The following is a 21549-nucleotide window of genomic DNA, read 5'->3' as shown; positions in this document are numbered from 1 at the left end:
AGTCATGAGCAGTCTTGTAAACTGCTAAAACAGGGGCGGAGTTAGGGGGCGAGGGGAAGTAGATTGGTTGACTAGCCACCCCTTTCAAAGAAGCAAAAAATAAAAACTTGAAATAAATTTTGAATATTATAGTAGAAAAGAAGGGAACAACTCCGGTCAGTTACCTCAATGTTTATTTCTACTTTTGTGGCGTTGCTAGTATTTCTGACGTAACAGTTTTAAATTAGGTCATTAGGTTCCAATTTTCAAACTGAAACATTTTTGGGGTATCCCCCATTAATTCTGATCTACAACCCACAGGTACCATCCACCTCTCCCCCCTTGAAAAATCCTGGATCCACCCCTGTAAAGAGTTAGTCTTTCATAGTTTCAGTTTTTGCGACAATCCTCATAGAAATTTAAGCCGGATGGAAGAAAAATATGGGATCATGTCAACGTTTCCTTCGGTACAGTGATTTTAACTGCAACCCAACATTTCCGAGTATGTCTATAAAACTTCGGTTGTTGATACAAAAAGGCAGATTATAGCAATAGACAGGAGTGAAGGCGTCGAACGTACTCACATAATCTTTGACTACTACTTAGTAGTCGTACGTATTAGGCACAACCCGATAACGGACAAAGAAATCCTGCCGTCCGGTTTGTAGTTTACAGGTACAGACGCGTTTTCGGATGAGTAATATTTTATTTCCTTTACTTCTGCAATGGTGACAGGGAGCTGAAATTATTTTTCTCAACTCTTTCAGGCCTGACATTCTTCATTCTTTTGCACGCTGAAGACCCCGTGCACACTACGCCGGAGGAATTTGAAGACGGAGCTTTATTTCCACGGTTAGGCCTACCGTTCAGACTAATCCTTCACGAAAACGGAGCTTTTCGAAAGCGCTCTTCAAACCGAAGAAATTTGAAAACGCCGGTGTGGACTGACTCAGTAAACATTTTGAAAACAGAGCTTTTCGATAACGATAACGTCAACATAGTCGAGATATTCCCCTGTCCGAGTTTTACTCGCTCAAACACGAATCTAAAAGGACCGGTGATCGTTGCGTTTTCATATTTTTCCGGCGTAGTGTGGAAGGAAAACATTTGATGTGTTTTCAAAGTGAAACCTCCGTTTTCAAATTCCTCCGGCGCATTCTGGACGAGGCCCAAATATTTCGTACACTAATGCACTCATTAAATATATGCAATATCTATAGGGTAGAAAATAAGGCAAGCGGAACAAAACACGACAATTGAACGAAAAATTTGTCCATGGTTCGACAGTGAAACACACGGCAGAGTGCACACAGTAAGGGCCCTGACACACGGAAGCACATTAGCAATGAGCAACTAAATTAAACCGTGCTTGAAAATTTCTCGCACGAAATTGCGCTTACCATGGTCTACGATTTTAGTGAGAATCCACTATCTGCAACATTCGCGCAACAGTTAGACGCAACCTTCGTCCAACTGGAAGAAAATCGCTTTTCTAATGCATATAGATGTATACACTGTTTTGTAATTATTGGCGACGTTAGAGGAATGGAGCGGTTTTCAATTGAGAGCCGAAAGTAGTGAGGCAATTACTTTGGTTTTGGTTTTACTACGGTTTGAGATAACTGAGTAGTCTAATTAACGAGCAAGTGGTTTGGTTTTGGTTTTACGACACTCAATTGAAAACCGCTCTAATCTGAAACGATTAATTAAAGTGGTATACCCTTTTCTTCTCTAACAGCAGAACTCTAGCAGTTGCGGCGTTCTACTTCTTGGCCACCATCGCAATTTTTATTTTGGATTTTAACCATCAGCGCTAGATAGCGCCTTAGCGATGCTGTGCTTCATACATGAAGTATTGCGTGCAATGTCGTCCCGTTCCGTGTGTCTGGTCCTTAATTTTTCATAACATAACTAGCCCTCGGGTATAATAATAAGTTTCTCAGTGTAAGGAAACAAAGGAATGGAAGCTAGGGAGTTCTTGTGAAGAGAAATGACGTCGTTGACTAAGGGCGGCGAAGAGTGAAACGAAGGCCGTGGGATGGTTGCATGTGATCTACAGCTTGGATTTAGTGGGCTGACTGTGGTATGGCGGTACAAGAGGAAATAGTGGAAGGCTACTCTTGAATGCAGCGATATCGTCAATAATCGTTGGCTGCAAAGAGGACAGAAGCATAACATGAGAAAAAGTAAATCACGCCTTACCTTACTGATATATTTTTCAGACCTTATTTTTAATTGCCACTAATTGGCCAATCTAAACCAAGTCTGTGAGGCTGGGATATCGCCGTAACCACAGGCCGACAAAACGCTCGTGAGACCGCTCTCCTTCGCAAAGGTTCTGGCGACGGTATTTTACGCCTGCACTTAACTAGCTCAGCGGATTCTTCCCACAAGAAAAACCCCATTCTCGTCTCCAGTGCTACTCGTTTTAAAATGTCGTTTCGCCGATCAAGTGATCAAAAGAAACGGAGGCTCTGGAGACCAGAGTGGAAAAATCTTTTTGAACCTCTGCAGAGGAAAGAGCGCAAGCTCGTTCTTTTTTTGTTGTTGTTGTTGACTGTGAAATTTAGAAAAACCAATAGCTGGCTAAACTTTTAAAACCTCTCAGCTAGAGTCAATTCGCTGAAGAATGAAAAGCTAATTTTCAAGAGGCCCACAAAGTAATTATCACTTCCATAAGTTAGGCATCAACACTGAAGACCACAGAGACGACTCAAATAAGCATAAATTTACCAAGGATGGAAGATTAGCATCTTCAGTTTTCTCAGCATTTTCAATGACATCATTCAAGGCCTTGTTACACGAGTTCTTGGTCACTGCAAGACACATAAAAATTAGACAAGAAATTCTAAACCTTGTGTCCCAGCTAGCAAGCTGCGTATTGTGGAAAATAGGGTCACAGAGCGTGCAAATTACTGACCAGCAAAAGTTTGCACGCAATACGAAAAAGACCGTAGCTTTCGAAGTTTACTGTAAGAAAAATAACTAGATATAAGTCCATTTTTCAAATTCGGTAAAGCTCTTAAGATCACTTGTTAAACCTTCAGTAAATTAAAATATCAGGAGAAAGTTTGAAAGCACAAAAAGCGGTACTTACTGGTTTTTGACAAAATATGAACAGCCAGCTTGTGTCTTCTGGGTGCATTAGCTGCGAGAAGATCCTTTCAGGAAAACAAAAAACAATTTAACAGGTTAAATCGGTAAAAGTAACCACCATAGCTGGTTTCAGGGGTTGACCTTTCAAGTGTTGGCCCCTGGTAGATGAAGTGCCACAACAAAAACCCACAGTACGGAGCCTTTATTCAGTTGTAACACCGATCAGAATTCTTACCCGGTAAAATGACAGAACATCTTCTTTCGTGACCGTCGTTAAATACGCCACCTCGATATTATCTGAAGGAAGAAGGTACAGACGTAGGTAAGACACTTTTCAAATCAGATAACTTTCATCCTGCTGTCAAAAAATTCACCATAAATTATAATGAGTCCTTAAAGCACATCTAGTCATAAATCATTTTCACTGTCCTCACCCCTATCAAAGTTGTACTGCCGCGAGAGAATTTCTTTCCAGTGTTTCATACATTCCGAAGACAGTTTCTTGGGTTTGTCGAGCCTTTTGACCGTAAGTGCCTCGACGTGATTCTTATACTCTTCATCTGACATTTCTGTAATGTACTCCTAATTAAAAAAAATACACATTATTATTCCCCATATGAATGGAAAAATTTAAACAACTGGGTCTAACCTAGTATTACCGTCCACTTGGAATCTAGGTTTGAAAGTTGCCAAAAACGAACGATATGATCTATTGCTTAATGTTCTTTGTTTTTACTTTGCGCTAAACTCAAACAGTAGCTGGATCTATGTTGATGCCAACAAACCTCAATTCCTTGGATGAAATTTTCAACACGTGAATCTAGCAAAGAAGGCTCCTTTTCAGACTGGATCAAGACCCGAAGACCCTGAAGAAAGGAGAAAAACGTCAACATTATTAGTCGAATAACTTAGGCTAAAACTACACTACAATAAAACATTCAATGGAAAAGGTCACAAAAATTACTTTACAGAGTTCTTTTATACGTAAAAACTAAAACCAAAATAACCTGAGGGAACACACTCGAGCGGAAAATAGCCCAAATCAAGAGCTCCAATTTGCCACTGGCTGCCATTCTGGGAAAAGCTACGACTGGTTCTCATTAGTTAGAGCTGGCTGCCGATTATTGAGTTTGTTAACACAAAGGTAATACTGAAATTAGTTCACCACAACAATCATAACAACCTGGGCACCATTGCATCTCCTTGCTCCACTAAAAACAATGTACCCTGAAAGACAGAGAGCAAAGAGTGTTAATACATCATTTGCATTATGCCGTACGCCGGGAAAGGCCAATCCGCATATGCCACAAAAAAAGAGCCGAAAAATGATTCGCTCTCTACTTTGCTTAAAAGAAATTTCGGACGTTTAATAAATTACGGACGTTTTGTATCTCATTTGGGACAGAAATCTCGGACACCGCTAAAACATAGCTAATGTAAATTTAAGTTTACAAAACACTGAAACAACATCTGTGAAAAAGATAGTTTCACTGCACCTTCGAGGTTTTACATGCCGTTACGTATCTAAAGCGGTGTATCAACTAGACTTGTCGGACGTTTAAAAACTTCGGACGGTTTTATTTTCGGACACTTTTTTTGTCCGAAATTAAAATCGTCCGAAAGTTTGTGCAAGTAATTACATACCTAACTGCTCCTGTGTCCTAAGAGTGTTAAAACAAGGCTCACAAATGATTTGGCAAAACAATTCCAGAAGGATGTTACTTTTGGTGGATTGTAGGTCACACTAGAAAAGAAAAGAAATCTTTTCAGTCCGGCAACGTTCAATGTAGCAATGCAACATTAAGGGTTGGTCACGGGCCACAAGTTTGTCACACTGCACACAGCTACCAGCCTACATGTACATACCTGATAATAAATCTCCAAGCTTGAATTATTGTGAACTTCATTTTGCACCTCAAATAGATACGAACAACCTAAAAAGAAGTGACAAATTGCCTTACAAGCGTATAGCAATCTTCATATTCAGTCTAGGTCTCACAAGAGCAGCTACTTCACATTGACTCGTAATCGTGCACACTATATTGGGCAGACTGGCTTATCACTTGCTCAAGAACCAGAAATCAGTTTAGCTGTATTCCTATCTCGTCAGTGACATAAATTTAGCAAATTAACAACAAAACTAAACGAAGATTTAACCTAAACTTGACACTCGTTTAGACAGACAACTCCTTAAAGGTCGACATCCCACACATTTGAAGCGGCTATTGCCGGAGAATGCAACAAAGACTTTAAAGTGGTTTTAGGTATAGATCGCTTGTGACCAATGTAATCTAAGAAATTGGCTTATAGACATGGAAGAGACATCTTCAGAGTACTATTCTCGCGACGTCTAATCTCACCACTTGGTAACTGTAACTCTCTGTGTCGAATTAACTGAAGTGGTAGCAAAGGTTTTGTTTTGCTGTCTTCTTTAATAATTTTCTCCACGAGATCTGCAGTGACAACAGCTTCCTACAACAGAGCAAAACAACACAAGAAGAGAGCTTAATGAGCGAGATCTTATATTGATCCTTACAGATCACATTTATAGTTATCACTTCTAGTTTTCTCCTCCAAACAACAGCACTAAGTCAGGTATAAAGCCATGAGAATTGCAATATTGATCACCTAAGTGAAACTTGCTTATTTCTGATTTTCCTAACTGTAATATAGCACAATGGGCATAGAAAAAGACTGTACGGATACTAGGTCCGCAATGCGTACACAAATCAATACGTTATTTGCACGAAGAGCCAGTTACACTTTGCCAAATCGTCCACATACATGTAACTTGTTATTTGAGTCCACTTCTGACTTCATAAAAGTTAAAGGTAAGAGAGTGGTGTTAAAGGTAGCTTGCCATATTTGTTGAAAGTTAGCGAAATGGTTCAATGACTTGGAGAAAAGTTTTAGCAATGAATAGAATCACTTTCTATCAGGAAATTCGTTATTCAAATCACGAGAGAAAGATGAGGAAGTGTTTTGATACCGTTGATAATCGCCTTTCTAACTGGACTTAATTTAAGACGATTGAATGAAATACTGAAATATTCCCAACTCACCTCTTTGGTCAAGTTTCCATGAAACAAACACTCGATATGAAGTCTCCCTAACAAATCAGGGATGAAAGCCACTAGCTTCTCCAGGGTTACCTCTATGAGACAAACAACATGTCTACATCAGTCGACAAGTTCGAGTTTACGCTGACATTGCTTAGCAACGTTCAACAAAGCCCTCTCTTTTTCGGAAACTAGTTTAAGGCGATTCCATATAGCGTTTCCTATTCAGATTTCACTTGTTCTGACCCATTAGACAAAGTGTGCTTTACTGTAATTAATCCCACACTTAGCTAACCTGTGTCGCAGAGAGTAAACCGCCGGGGATTTTGTGGCACGTTCGGCTGCAACGCAGGCTAACGTTTAGCGTACCACTCACTCATTAGAAGAGACTGTCGAAAAAATTGTCCCAAAACAAAGCAAGGAGTCGACCAAACCATTCTGCAACCTTATGCTCATTTAAGTTTCCACTACACCCTTCTCCACAGTACCTGTAGCCTTTTTGTTTTGCCCTTGCTCTCATAGCAGAAGAAACGGAAATTGGAAACAAGTTTACGTTTACTGCCATACACACCTTCTAATGCTTCTAAAAGTTCGTCCTTGTGCCAGGCGAGTTCTTCCAACAGAAATGACGTGTAGTACAAAGCGTGCTGATGAGGCGGCTCAGCAACAAAGTTCTTCAGGGCTATGCCGCACTAAACCGTGAAAAAGAACAACGAAGAGAATGACGTAATACGGCAGAACATGTGCGTGTCTGAATGTAGTTCTAGTTCTTTATTACTCCCAAAAGCAATGAATATCAATAAGAGTAAGAACAACCACGGTTAACTAGAAGAGCGATCTAACGTTTCGTTTTCTAAGAGTGACCGAATGGACGAAGATCCAATTTCTCCTTACATTGTCAATACAATGTCACGCAAAAAGGTCATGAGAATTACGAAAATTATCAAGTAATGGATAATGTCTCGAAGTATCGACAAATTTATCTGATGGCAATCATTCCGAAGACTTAACACTAGTAAATCAAAGGTGTAGGCAGGATTCATCACGGAAGATTTTTCTCACCCTTTCTTTGATGAGTGGAAATCTCTTTGGATCCACTTGAAAGTTTGCCATTCTATCAAAAATCTTCTTCAGTAAAACCGGCTGTTTGTGATTATACCCTTTGATGCTGAGCTGCAAAATAAGAATTTAGTTCAGCAGAGACATTTCTGTTAACGTTATCAAGAAACGACTACCATTAACAGTTCAAAAAAAGTTAAATGCTTTTTTTTATTATTTTTTTATTATTTTTTTAAAATATGTTTTATTAATAACCTATGACATAACAATACATTACAGTACATAACTTACTCACAAGTAATTATAGGAGTACAAAAAACAAAAGTGAGAACTTACGAAAAAAAAGAGAGAGATAAAAGTACAAGAAGAAATAAGTACGAGAAAGAAAATAAGACGGAGAACAGGTTCCTTATTTTCTTTCTCGTACTTATTTCTTCTTGTACTTTTATCTCTTTTTTTTTTTTTTTTTTTTTTTTTTTTTTCTCGTAAGTTCTCACTTTTGTTTTTTGTACTCCTATAATTACAATGTTTACACTTGTCAATGCGCGTAGCTACACCTAACTAGTTCCCAGGCCTGCTACTTAAACTGAAGGAAACAAATATTTCAAATACACATAACAAGCTTACAAATCTCAACTGGTGGGAGGCAGACCAGTTGGCTACATACAAGTATGACCGAGGAGTTGAACAAGGGTCTACCGAAAAACAACTCAAGCTTAATGGTCAGAGCGGGAATTGAACCCGTAACCTCCGGATTTCAAGTCCCGCGGCCTAACCACTCCGCCACGCTGCTTCTACAGTACTAACAGTCCTCCCTAAAAGGGATGCTTATCCATCACTGATTGTCCCACTTCCTAAGCTTCTCAAACAGCATTGTATCCAACAGCTTCGTGCGGCAAACTTGACAAGCAGTCACTTACATAAATGCCATACATGGTGTTCTCCAGTTTGTAGTTGACTCCAGCTATCTCGGCTGCATAAGCGTACTCATTGAGCGAATCCTTGAGGAGTTCAACAAACAAGTGAGCCATGTTACAGTGAACTGGATCCACGTATGCCAGTGGACTGAAAAACAACACACAAAATTAATATATGATATATGATCTTTCATAATATTCACTCTCACACAAACTTAAGTACAGCCTAAGTTTCAAACAGACATCTCTGTTTGAGATTGATACAGATGGAAATTAGGGGTGCCGAAAAAAGAATTGGAACCGTGTCCAGCAAGAGAAAAACCTTCTCATTTTGATTCTGTAAATGGGTAGTGCCGTACCAAAATGATTTGCGCGCACTGACAAAATTTTGACACGCCGTGGCAATTTTTTTAGTGCGCATTGACGAAATTTCAGAAGTTACCATTTTCGACACAAATATAAGGCCTTTTAAGAAAAAGCAGTTATTGTGTACACATGTACATGTTAATGAAAAAAATGTTATTCCTTTGTGAAAAACAAAAATTAATGCACATGTTACCTTGTAATTTCAAAAAGAAGACAAGCCTTGGGCAGGAGGAACGTGTCATCTTGTTTAAACCAAACTTTCAAAAGTGAGTCATCCTGTGAGATGATAACAAAGGCATGTAAGGCGTACACAGAAGTGAACTAGGGGAAATACAGCTCAAAGACAAACCTGTTATTTAATTAACTTCCATATGCTGCACTTAGTTTGTAGAAGATATAAAACAATAGTATTATATAATAATCTTGCATACCTTTATAAGAGTGGGAATCGATGAAGACTACAAAGAGATAAGAAAAGTACTGGTTAACTAACTCATCTGTTAGAAACCATTTTAAATGGTCTAGCTTGCAAAAGATATTTTATTCCCTAAAGGGGCAAATTTTGACCATTTTTCGGAAATCATAAGAAAACTAATAAATCGACTGTTTGTAATCCCTTTTTCATACAAAGTCTAAAAAACAGCTGCTGCTTTTTTACTGTATAGCTCAAAAAGGGATGGCATTGATGGGGACTTCAAAGAATGAAATGCAATATACTCCATTGTACTTACATCGTGGGGTCTTTCTCTTATTGTAAAATCTGTAGGAATGAACTCATTTTCCTCAGGAAGTTGCAAAGAGGGATTCAGAGGCACATTCTCCCATTCCTAAAACCAGAAAGGTAAATGAAATACCCATAGGTAACTTTGACCATTGACCAACAATCAATCAATCAATGAAATCAGTCAGTCAGTCTGTCTGTCTGTCTGTCTGTCTGTCTGTCTGTCTGTTCAGTCAGTCAGTCAGTCAATAAAATGTATGACATGTATACTTACCTCTATGTACTTTTGAGGGATTTTGTTCACAGAATATTCTGTTCCATACCACTCTTCTACAAGATCAGTTTTGCCTTCAAAAAGTTTTGCAATCAGTGTTATTCTGCAGAAAGAACAAAACAACCAATATCAAGCAACATCTTACGCATTTCATATGCACACTAAAATCACCATATGAAATAGAAACAAAAAGTGGAGGCACAAAGAAATGGAAACCTCTTACAGGATATATGAGGATTTAATCAATATTTTAGATTATATTTTCTATACCTATCGGTATCTATCTCCTACCCATTAGTCTATTTCTAATCTCCTGTCAGATGCATAACTCATTGTACCTTTAATGTACCACATGCCTTTGGTCTGTTTTTTACGTTTCTATAGTACAACCTCAAGCTGTAATGGTAACTATCTATTTTCTTCTTTTTTTCTTTGCCAATTGTTGTCACTGTATTTGTTAGTAGTGCAAGTCGTTTAGATATTGTAATTTAAATAGTGTAAATAATTAGAGCAATATAATGTAAACAGAGCCAGTGTTGTAAGTAAGCATTGCTTTTCCTTGTGTTACTGCAAATAATAATAAAAAATATCAAGCAACATGATACACAAATAAGCCATTAAATGACAATCTTTTCGTAAATTGCAATATCAAAGAACCAAAGAATTTTCTTGATACATGGCTTAAGAGTTGCTCTACATGTATGTTTCTACCAAATTTTCTCCAATCAGCATGCAAAAAAAAATTCTGTCGGCAGATAGCTGGCGAAAGTGAATTTTGGAGTCTGTCAAACTAGTAGATTCTGTCCTTCACTTGCAGCATGCCTGATGGTAAAGTAAAGTTTTTAGGAGGATAAATTAAAAGTGGACATAATTCAAATATTACAGAAGTAATGCAAGAGATCAAATTATTGCAAGTTTCAATTTCAGTTTTTGATAAATTAATCATGACATTAGTTTGAAAATGTTTTCTAGGCTCGTGAAAAGGTCAAGCAGGAAAACTGATTTTCTTTGCACCCCGTCAGAATCCCTGTGGGTGGCTTTGGATTCTATAATTGTTGAACAGTCATCATGCCAAAATCTATGCTTGTCCAGTATTTGATTGTGGCAGGCACATTTTCCTTGAGAGCATCTGTTCATGTACATGTATAAGAGTAAGTCTTCCATTATTTAACCACATATATCTTACCTTATACCGACCAATTAAACATCTATCACACTACCAAAGTATCTCACCTCACTTTTGATGGTACGAGGTATGAGAGAATCATGTTAATCAAATCAGACTTAAAATGTGTCATTATAAATTGACCTTGAATGACATCTTCCACCCCAAACTCCTGCAGAGGCACAACAAAGTAATGTATAATATGATGATGTGCAATCATCACAGACAGTCAAAAAGGTACCAGTACTGTCAAACCTCTCTAATTTGGACACCAAAGGAACAGCCTGTATTCCACAAGAGGTGTCCATATTATAGAGGTACAGAAATATTATATGATGTAAAAGTGAGCTTAAGGGCTTAAGAGGCCTTGACAAGTTTATAAATAAGTTGGGATATTCATTTGTTAAGAATAACTAGCATAATACTCACATGCAAACAGCGAGCTGTTGAACAAACATAGGATCTGGGATTCTCCTTGTCTTTAAATTGAAATCTGACTTCACTAAGAGCCTACAAGGAAAAGATTTTAGATAAAGATAAAGGCAAGTGCCCTTACTACTATACCAGCCTTCCATCCTTAATATTCACATCCTCTGTGAAAGATGCACGTGAATTCCTCTCTTCCGTAGTCAGTTAGAAACTAATAATCACATAGTATGCTGAGCTGACAAATACATGTACAACCGTTCATTCAGAATCACCCCGTTGTTTTCAAAACCAACAAGTTTGAAAAAGGCAACAACCAACATTGTTTGCCTTCAGTTTACACTATTAAGTGTATTTGGTTCCTTTGACAGGTTTAATCATTGGGGAATTATTTTGCAAAATAAGATTTTGTGGTGTGAAGATACTCGGCTAGAAGACACCCAGAGTTTAGAACAGATTTAGATTGCATAGGAATAGTTTCTTTGAAAAAACGCTGCACCTTATACACGTAACCAAAAAAATATGGTAAGTAAATATAATTCACCTGGCACTCTTTAAATATCCACTCTTGGGGTTCTTGCCTTCTTAGCATTTCCAAGTATTGAAACACACAAGTCACTATTTCATAGACATGGTCTTGAAAAAATAAGAAAGACTGAATTAAATAAAAGTAGTCAATGGAACATGAAAATTATAACTTACAGCATTAGCCAATTTTCACACAAGTGCTAAAAAATTTAAAACAATTACCTAGACCTTCAGTGGTAAGTTCCATGTTGCAGATGAAGAACATAAACCCTTTAGCTCCGCCAGCTCCTCCCGCAACAAGTTCATTCACCCAGCCTGTTGTGACAAAGATTAACATTTGTGAAATAATATACTACAGGACCATACTAAAGGCAAGTATTAACTGCCCTAATCCAAGAGGGAGCTGCAGGGATGTATTGGCTAGTGTAAAGCAAGAGAAAGAGATCCCAGTTAAAAAGCAACTTTGATTAGCTCTTATTAAACAAGCAGGAGGTCTTTATGGGAGAATCTTGACCGAGGTTGTGAGCACAGACCAAACGCAGTGAGGTCTGTACACACAACCGAGGTCAAGATTCTCCCACACAGACCGACTAAGCCCAGTTAATAAGATGTTTATTAATATGGCAAACAAGAACAATTTAATTCATTTAATGTCACTGGTTTGCACTAACTGACATTTTGCTTGCGAACGGGGATGAGCTGAATTTAATTCTCAGCCAAAGTTTGCTCGTCCTCTTTACTTTTTTTTCTCATCAGGCTTTTTGGCACTTCCATACATAAATATTGTTAGATGAAAATAGTCAATGATTTTGCATTTTAGTTTGCAACTTTTTTACTGCAAAACATGACTGGTCTAGATGCCAGTCTACATGGGAAAATCTAGACCGCTTTCAATATTCATTTCAGCCAATCAAATTCGTGAATTTGGTAGTTTCCAGTTCTTGTGAGACAGAGTGATATAATATCATCCCATTCATGTGGGACTAGCAGTACTACCAAGGTTACTTTATGAGCACTACAGACGCAAGTCAGTGGGACAGTGTTGGCCACCTGGCTTGTGTGTCAGACAGCTGTACCTAATCTTGACCCAGCACTTGAAACTATTAACCCACACAACAACAGTCTGTATCTGCTTTGTAGTCGCATTTTTAGATATATCATAATGGAAGCCTCTGAAAGTAGACTCCACAACAGCAAAAAACTGGGAAATAACTCTTGCATTTCTTTGGTGAAACAATGATTAATTAATTTATACGGGTGTCAATTAGCCCACATAAATTTTCACCAATGACAATTTAATGTACTCAGTTTTGTATTTAGCTTACTACATGTACTTATGGTTTGAGATTCTCACCTCTTGTTTTGAGTTCTGACAGTAAACTTCCTTTACCCTCATGGCCAAGAAGGTGAGATATATAATGACACGGCTGCAAGTTAAAACAATATGATTGTCAGTACGTATATGGTGATAAAAGAACTGGAGAGCATTGGGACGACCTAGGGTGAGGCTGAAATGATTTCCAACAACAGAGCCTGATGGAGAGCTATGGTGGAAGCCCTATGCCTCATGAGGGGCAAAGCTAACTAAAGTTAATTAGAAATAATTAGCATTATAAATTTATACCACAACCAATGAAGATAAACACTGACTCCAACAGTGAACTAGTTATGGCAGAATAGACATTATCTTAATGATTGTTATATACAACACAGCTTTTATAGTCTTAGGGACATATGTTTGGGTTTACTTCAACTTTATGACAGTGCAGTTCATGCATCTCTGTCTTGGACAAGCTCAGAACTATACATATTATATTTTTATACCTTTCTTGTTATGCTTACCTTACTATCATAGTGTGGGTTAACATCAGGAATGGGGAATGAAACGTTTAGGTGTTTTATATCTTTGATTGGCACTACTTTAAATTCTACCTTCAGAAGCAAAATAAGATATCTCCAAATTAGATTTTAAAATTGACATTAAATACATAAGCAAATAATAAATAAATAATGCTACAAACAGAGAAGATGATGGGGGAGTGATGAGGAAGAGAATTATGGTATGATGACCCCAATCATTATTTTTTGTTTCATTTGTCAAATAAAGCACCATGGGTGCTTTTCCAAAAGTCAGGTTTGAATTTCCAGAAATTTCTAGTGATGAATGACATTTTCCAAAATTTTCCAGAAAAGAAGACAACCTTGCCAGGTAGGACTATACCCAAATTTTTGGCAGTTACTTACCAGTAATTTTCACTCTATTTAATTTTCCTCCCAGAATTTCCAGAATTTTTAGTTGTATGGTTCGCTTTTTAGAAATTTCCAGAATTTTTGTATTGTCTAGAAACTTTTCCATGACATAATTTCCGTACCATTTGTGCTTGATAAGAAATTTTCAGAATTTTTGGTGGAATGGAAAGCACCCCAAATCTAATTTACCTACAGAGATAGAATCACACAAACAGTCAAAGTAAAGTAACACATCCTCTTACTCCTGGTTTCTTTCTCACCTGCAAATGTTCATCACCATAAGGGTGGTCAGGAAACTCAGGAATGGTAACATTTTTATCCAAGGCATCTGAAAACAGCTTTATAACCAGGTTGGTCAAGTCATCAAGTGATTCTAAAAAAAATGTGCACAGTTAATATAGTTATAGAGTGTTTTTTTTTTTTGACACATTGTACTGACAAATCGTGTATTTCATTTATTGTCAAATTCCTGGTAGAATGTGTGACACATGTATTGCTGTAGCTAGGCAACCATTTAAACTAACTCTCACCAAAGTTTCTCTAAATTTCTAGCACACTGTTTTATATTCAGTAGTTATTTAATAGACTTTACTTACTATTACATCCATTGTATTACATAAATTTATTTAATAAATATTCTTTTCAAGTACACCATACTATACCTCTGCCTAGAACAGCCAGTGCCATGATATTGGCAGAGTAAGATGAACTGTGAAATTTGAGTAGTTCATCACGAACACTGAGGCCTTTCTCCTTTGGTCTGGTATCAAGAGTAAGCTTGTTACCTACACATAGGACCATCCATAAAACACGTGTGAGACAAATATTCTGACAGAAAAAGCAATTATAGTTAACATAGGTATTGAAAATACATAATGACCAAAATGGTGGATAAATAGCTTGGGAAAATGCCTCATTTTCACCTCTTATACAGGATAAATCCCACTGAAACTATGCTGTCACCAACAACATCTGAATCACACATAACAGGGCTGTCATTAAGTTTTCAAGCAGCCGTTGCATGTAAGTTATCACCCATAGCAGTGAAATACGTGGCCCACGGCCACGTTCTGAAGGCCCGAAAGGGCCTGAGCATCTAGGGGGGTCTGAGGGCATGCCCCCCCCCCAGAAATTTTTTGAGCATGAAACCCCTAGAAATGCATTTTCCTGCTTTCTAGGGCATGAAAATGGCAATTTTTTAATCAAAAATGCTGATAAAGCAGAGTGATAATATGTTGTAGTACATCATCAGCAAATAGTGAAATAGCATCTTTGTTGCATCAACCTATGCAAGTGGTCCTTATTTTAGTAGTTTGTTTTTCACAGTGCATAATTTCAAATTCATGCACCTTAATTTACAGAGATCAAATGAATAAAGTTATGAAATATCTCCAACAGACCTGAGTGTTCCTTGTTTAAAAAAAAAAAAATGACAGTCCATAATCAGCAATATGGTTTTATGTTTGCTAACAGGTATAATAATTTGTTATTATGGTCAAATGCATAAAACAGGAGTGAAACCGGAAATAAAAATTATAATAACATCTCTACATTACCGAGCTATCTTACCGTTAGAGGAACTCAAATAAGCTGGATCAGACATTGAACATCTCTTTCTGTTACAGTGGTAATAAGAATGAAATGCTTTACCATTTCTAGAATCGGGAAATTTTTCTTCCACTCTTTGTAGCATAATACTCAGTTCTACAGGCTGCCCACATGTGGCTGAAGTACTTGCAGTACTTGAAGCTGTGATCGCTGGTATTTGTCGACCGCCTCGACCAGCTGTTTTGTGAGCTTCCTCATTTCCATCGGTCCGTTGGGATTTAGAAAAAAATCTGTCGATCCCAGGCTGTTTTGATGTGGGTTCTTTTCTCTTATTCATATTAAAACATAACTTTCTCTACACACGCGCGGGACCTAACACGATCGATCAGCCTGGACAACACCCTACATCGGTCGGCGGAATTTCTCAAAAGGCAGGAGCAGCGCATTGCGAGATAAGTTTTGCTGCTTAAAATGGCGTCTAAATGTAATTCATGACGATTAAGCAAACTGAAAGTTCATCTCCAGGGTAAAATATAAATAGTAGAACCAAGCAGGTAAGACACCAAGAAACAGTTATGTTTATTTCAACAGGGAAATGTTTAAAAATAAATTCGGTAAGTGTAGCATGTTCGTACCATCCATCGACATCTTCACCCATAACATCGAGTGAACTCAGCCGTAACAGGTGTTACGGGTTATGGCCCTTAATGACAGCCCTGCATAAAAATTACAAGGGAATGGCTGAAAATTATTGTAAATAAGAACATACACCCTTGGGATTATGACTTCAATTTGTCGGAAGAAAAAAGATTAATTAATGCATTTTCATGAAATTCATTTTCACTAGTATGCAAGACCTCGTAGTGTAAAAAATGCATAGTTTACCTGAACCAAATTTACTGTAGGGATGAGATGGATTAACTGAAGATTTGTCCAACTGATTCAGCCTCCAAGAATCAGACAAGACATTCTTATGGTGTTCTAAACAAAACAAAATGGAATGATTAAGTGCACAGCAACGTGTCACATGTATCATAATTATCATGGGAAGCCCACTGGCCTAAAGATAACTGCGCTGTACTCTGGGATCATACAGTCAAAGGTTTTAGCCGTTGAAGAGGTTACTGTGTTATGTTCTTGGGCAAAACACTTTTCATAATTACGAGCAGAGTAATTACTACTCTCATAGTTTCTCTTTCCCCCCAGATACCAGTAAGTTCAACACTATTTAGAGGGTAACACTGTGATGGCCTGGCATCTCATCCAGGGGGAGTGCCAAGGCTGTCATTAAATTTTGATTCAACTGTAGCCTTAACCTTTACACCCGTAACAAACTTGGTACTGTTTGGGTGAATTGTATCAACTACAGGCAAGTTCACCCATAACATCAAGGGTTCATCAAACTTACTCAGTCATAGAAGCTGTTATGGGTTAATGGTCCTGATTGACAGCCCTGTTTACATGTCTAGAAATAATTCTTGTCACCTCATATGCCATAGAAACTGCAGATACTGGAGAAAAGCACCAGCATGATGGGCTGGCTTAGACGCAAAACAAAGACTTGTCCTTGATCAACCTGATATCATTGTCAAATCTTACCATTTGTATTAGAGGGAAGGCATTTTTAGATCAGTTACACTGTACAACTGGCTCAAAATCTTGAATGTCAGTTTTTTAAATTGAAATTAAAGTTAATTAATGCATCATAGTAATCCCTGCTATAATGTATTATTTGTAAGAAACAATAATTTAAAGATTTAATTAATTACACCCAGAACAATATTTTGTATCATGATCATCATCATTAGGTTAATTTATTCACCTGATTCAACAGCATTAACCTCTCTGTCTGTTGCATCTGAATTAAACAATGGGCAAAGGAAGAACTGTGCAAACCTAAAATTTCAATCATTGAATAAGAAACTTAAAGATCAATTCTCAATTATTTTTATTTAATTTTTGACAAATTACATTCATTTGTAAATTACCTATCCAATGCTTCATGTAAACACTCATGTTTGACATCAAAGTAAAAGTTTGTATGTTCTCCACCAGTGAAAGCATTAGATGATCCACCATTCTCACTTAAAAACTGTAAGGAACAATTTGCTAACCATTAAATAACACAAAAAACTATAATTTTGGAGAAGCGTTAAATTAAGTCATAAAAGGGGACATTTTTTTCTTCTTCTTCTTCTTTTTGTCTGAATCAGCAAAATTTTGAAAGAGCAAGTTTAAATTGGCTGGAAATTAATGTTGGGATACATGTTGTTTTAAAGAAGGAAAATTTGACGTTAAGACACTCATTGCAAAACAATTCAAAATCAGTCAAACCATGGAAAGTCCAGAGTGTAACCTATGCACGAGTTTGTAAGATTGGGCAAAACAACATTTAAAGAGTATCTGTGCATGATTTATGGCCTGGTTTAATTTTGTATGCAATACTTCAGCCGGTCACTCTCTAAAAATTGTGATTATAAATAATTCATTGTCAGATTGATTCTGAGCCTACACTGTTTGTAGATGGCAGATTTGAACTAAGTGCAAAACTGATGTCATCATCAATCTTGATAGTCAATATTATAAAAATCTGGCTTCTGTCCCTCTATATATGTACATGTAGTCAGCAAATTTAACTTTGACACCTTTTCTCTGCCAAATATTTCTAACACCTTGAACTAAATCTAACTAAAGATGCATGTGAGTTGACAACATAAGGCTAAAAATAATATTAATCAAAAGTAGCCCAGAAATCAAAAACAAGAACCAATTTACACAATAATCCCCCTCACTCATGAATTTGATAATATTTTCAGTTGAGATATATCTATCAAAATTGAATCGAGCTCCTACCTGAGTGAATGAATTCTCTGATGGATACTACACATAAAAAACAAAGAATTAGGAATTAAATATAATAACAAAACTGCAAATACATTATCCAGTTACAAGAGAAGATAAGGAGTAATCCCCCATTTATGCCTTATTCCCAAGGTGACCCCTCTCAAGTTATTTTTAGAACACTCTAGGTTCCAGCAATCCCAGTGGTAGCCAATGCTGTGATGTGAATTTTGCTCACATGGACAGTTAAAGCAGCTTTACAAGTATTTCCATTTTCCTGGAAAACATCCAAGCTACATGCGTTATTGTAGTCAACGTTCAACACACTACTTGGCTTCAATCGATAAGATGAAATGTGCAATTTAACAAGTGCAAAGAAAGCAATGAAAAGGGAGCGGTTGCTACAAACAAAATAAATTACAAGTTATAGACGAATACAATAAAAGAAACAGAAAAAACGAGGTGAAGGTAGACGATACTTACAAACGTTGTATGACTAGGAAGCTAAGGAACACATAAAAGGAAAACGGCAGGGCGGTAAGTGAAACGAGATGACGGTAGCGTCGCCATGAAAATGCACAAATAAACTAGAAAGACGCATACAAAAGGGGACTGAAACAAAGCAAAATTATGCGAAAAAACCTAACAGAATATCAATAACGTGAAAGTGAGATAAACGAAAAGAATGCGATGATCACGAAAGAATGCATGCACATAAGGAAAAAATATCAAAGAATTAAATGCGGCTGCAACATGCGTGGTAACTTTACTCACAGAAGAACTGAGTACTACTGTATGTCCAAAAGTAACTTGAGAGAGCACCTTGAGAATAAGGTCTAATGGTGGATCAACTCTCTTACTCTTCATTCCCTCTTAATTGTTATTTTCTGTAACTTGAAAGAGTGCACATGGGCTAGTACATTATCAGGGCTGCCCAGGAGCTGCAGACAACTAACTTAAAATGCCTTTGGGCAACTGGAAAAACTCACTTTTTTCATATAAGCTTAAGTGCTGGGCACCCAAGATTTCATGGTTAGGAACCTTTGGGCTCCTGGTAATTTTCCTAATACCACAGCCTTGATTATTGTTTTGCAGTGAGTCAATTAATAACCAGTACTAATCAGAATAATAACAATGACCAGTACCAATGGTTTGTATTTTTAATTTTTTTCTTCATAATTTGCACTTAGTTTACTTATGCCTGATGTTAATCACTCTCAATGGTTTTGACTAGTGATAGATTAATAATCAAACAGTTGACTACACTATACATGTACATGTAAATGTGTTCTCACCTTTTCTGTGCCTAGAAACAGCATGTGCTCACAAAAATGAGCAAGACCTGGTAGTTCAGCTGGATCACTCATGCTGCCTTAATAATGTAACAATCAAACAAATGACTAATTAAGAGTTATTATGTCTTTCTACATGTCATGACCATATGTCAATAATGGGGGTAAGTATGTAACATGAACCTCTCACTATGGCATGTCAACTAAGTTACATCTAAAGACAAAGAGTTGTCCTTGACTTATCCTCTTTAGATGTATTCTTCATAGAGTTTCCCGTTTCTGGCAGAGAGTATTGCTTTCAGTTCATTTTTTTTCAGTCAAGTGCATATTTCAGGAAATCTTGATTTGAGAACAGCTCCCATTATTGTGAAATTTCCATCTTTGGAAGTATTCTCCATTTAAGAAATACAAAGGTAAGCTCCCTGTTTCTATCTCCTTTGGAAACATATCGGTCTGATAGTAGACCATGGTGCTACAAATAGAGTGGAACCCTACCTTACGACCACCCCGTTAATACAGTGACCTTGTTATTACAGCCACTTTATTTTGGCCTGAAAAAAGCTCAGTCACTCATTTTCTTATTTACAGAACCCCTTAATACGGCCAGCCCATTAATACGGTCAGATTTTTGTGGCCCATTGGTGACCGGATTAACAGATTCCACTGTATTAACTAGTACAGGATAACAAATGGTAATAAAGGTCGACTTCTGTGAGGAAGTCTGTGAGATGGATGTAATATATCAAACACAAAAGACCATGTTTGACCACATTTCCAAACACCGAGAAGAGAGCTGAAAATATGATACATAGCGAAGTATTTTTGATGAATTTTAAGGTGTTTGGAAATATGGCCAAACACTGTCTTGCGTGTTTGATATATCTTCTCAATCGAAACCAAAAATAAGGAGAAAACGGAGAAATATGATCATAAAAATCTATGCTGATTAATTAACAATTATTATTCAGCAAAGTGGAGGTAAATATCCATCACTTTCACCAACAATGAGGTGAATAATTATTGTTTTAGTATATACCACACAAGCTGAATAATTAGCAGACCAAAACGTTATTTTGTGTGTGACAAGCGGTTGGAAATTTTAAAATCTCTCGAGCCGGCTACTTGCAGGTGAATAGCATTTGCTAATCACCTCCGAGTTAACCAATCAGAGCGTGCAAAAAGCACTATTCACTTGTGTGGTATATGCTAAGATCAGATATCCAAACACTGTCACGGTCATGATTTCCTTTGTTTAAACTTGATGAATTATTAATGAGTTTGAGAATTACATTTCCCTAGGAGCAAGCTAGTGGCTGATTTCACAATGTACGGTGTAGGTCTGTAAAAAGGATGTAAAATCAGCATTGTTTACTATGGAAAAGGATATGAATGTGTGCAGGCAAGCCCTGCAAGTAACAACCCCTACCCCCCTAAAGCCACAACCCCCCTACTCCCACAATTCAATTCACCCTTATAAAATATTAATTAATGAAAACTTCTCAAAAAGTACAGTACTTACGTTGACAACATTTTTCAGAATTATCAAATACTACATTTTAATCACTTATATTTAAACGTCTTACCTATGTGAACATCCAAAGCCGCGGCGGATTTATCAGTCAAGGGATCGCTGATCACAAGAACCCTCATGTTGTTGTTCAGTTCTAAACCACGGTAGACCCGATCATCACGGGGTGACTTTGGAACGTCGTTATAAACTTTCTTCACCCCATCCATGTTTAATCCAGGAGATCAAGTTCACCAGAAATGCTATTCAACTGACGAAGTCCAAAGAAGATGATGACCCAGCAAATTTGGTGAGACACCTGATTGCCTGATTGCGACGAGGATCTTAGATGGAAAAAAATCGATCTAACGCTCCAGACGTGCCTTGCAAGTAAAATTCAAATACTTCAATGATAACAACAACGATGTATACGGTCCTAAAATGTAGCTTTATCAATTTTAGTGCCGTTCCATATGCTATTGAAGTCCGCCATTAGTGGGAAACTGGGTATAGTCCACGGC

The 21549-nt window shown here is 37.3% G+C and overlaps 1 protein-coding gene across 1 annotated transcript; it reads right to left on the bottom strand.

The window, feature by feature from the left end:
• Positions 1-58: 58 nt before the first annotated feature.
• LOC145478171 (insulin-degrading enzyme-like) lies at positions 59-21515 on the bottom strand. Its single transcript, XM_081456105.1, has 32 exons — positions 21105-21515; positions 19525-19601; positions 18242-18268; positions 17377-17480; positions 17211-17284; positions 16274-16369; positions 14503-14625; positions 14101-14213; positions 13433-13522; positions 12945-13017; positions 11813-11905; positions 11607-11698; positions 11066-11146; positions 10705-10808; positions 9472-9574; positions 9208-9303; positions 8908-8934; positions 8670-8752; positions 8114-8258; positions 7197-7307; positions 6706-6826; positions 6138-6229; positions 5436-5547; positions 4942-5009; positions 4720-4819; positions 4259-4302; positions 3861-3941; positions 3510-3657; positions 3311-3372; positions 3077-3140; positions 2713-2795; positions 59-2131 (listed from the first exon to the last, which is right to left on the bottom strand). The coding sequence occupies exons 1-32, from the start codon at positions 21256-21258 to the stop codon at positions 2033-2035; spliced, it is 2940 nt and encodes a 979-aa protein (XP_081312231.1). The 5' UTR covers positions 21259-21515; the 3' UTR covers positions 59-2032.
• Between the last annotated feature and the right edge of the window lie 34 nt (positions 21516-21549).

Source organism: Orbicella franksi, chromosome 2 (genome assembly GCF_964199315.1).
Source record: "Orbicella franksi chromosome 2, jaOrbFran1.1, whole genome shotgun sequence".
In the NCBI taxonomy this organism is placed as follows: Eukaryota; Metazoa; Cnidaria; class Anthozoa; order Scleractinia; family Merulinidae; genus Orbicella; species Orbicella franksi.
The sequence above is the reverse complement of the archived record's forward strand: the minus strand, read 5'-3'. Positions and strand labels throughout refer to the sequence as shown.

Bases quoted from the DNA above. Each gene is read 5' to 3' on its own strand.
- LOC145478171 (XM_081456105.1), bottom strand. From the start codon at position 21,258: ATGGATGGGGTGAAGAAAGTTTATAACGACGTTCCAAAGTCACCCCGT. The intron at 10,809-11,065 runs GTGAGTATTATG...GTGCCTCTGCAG, and splicing joins CAACAGCTCGCTGTTTGCAT to GAGTTTGGGGTGGAAGATGT. The intron at 3,942-4,258 runs GTTGTTATGATT...TCCTTTCTTCAG, and splicing joins GGAGATGCAATGGTGCCCAG to GGTCTTCGGGTCTTGATCCA.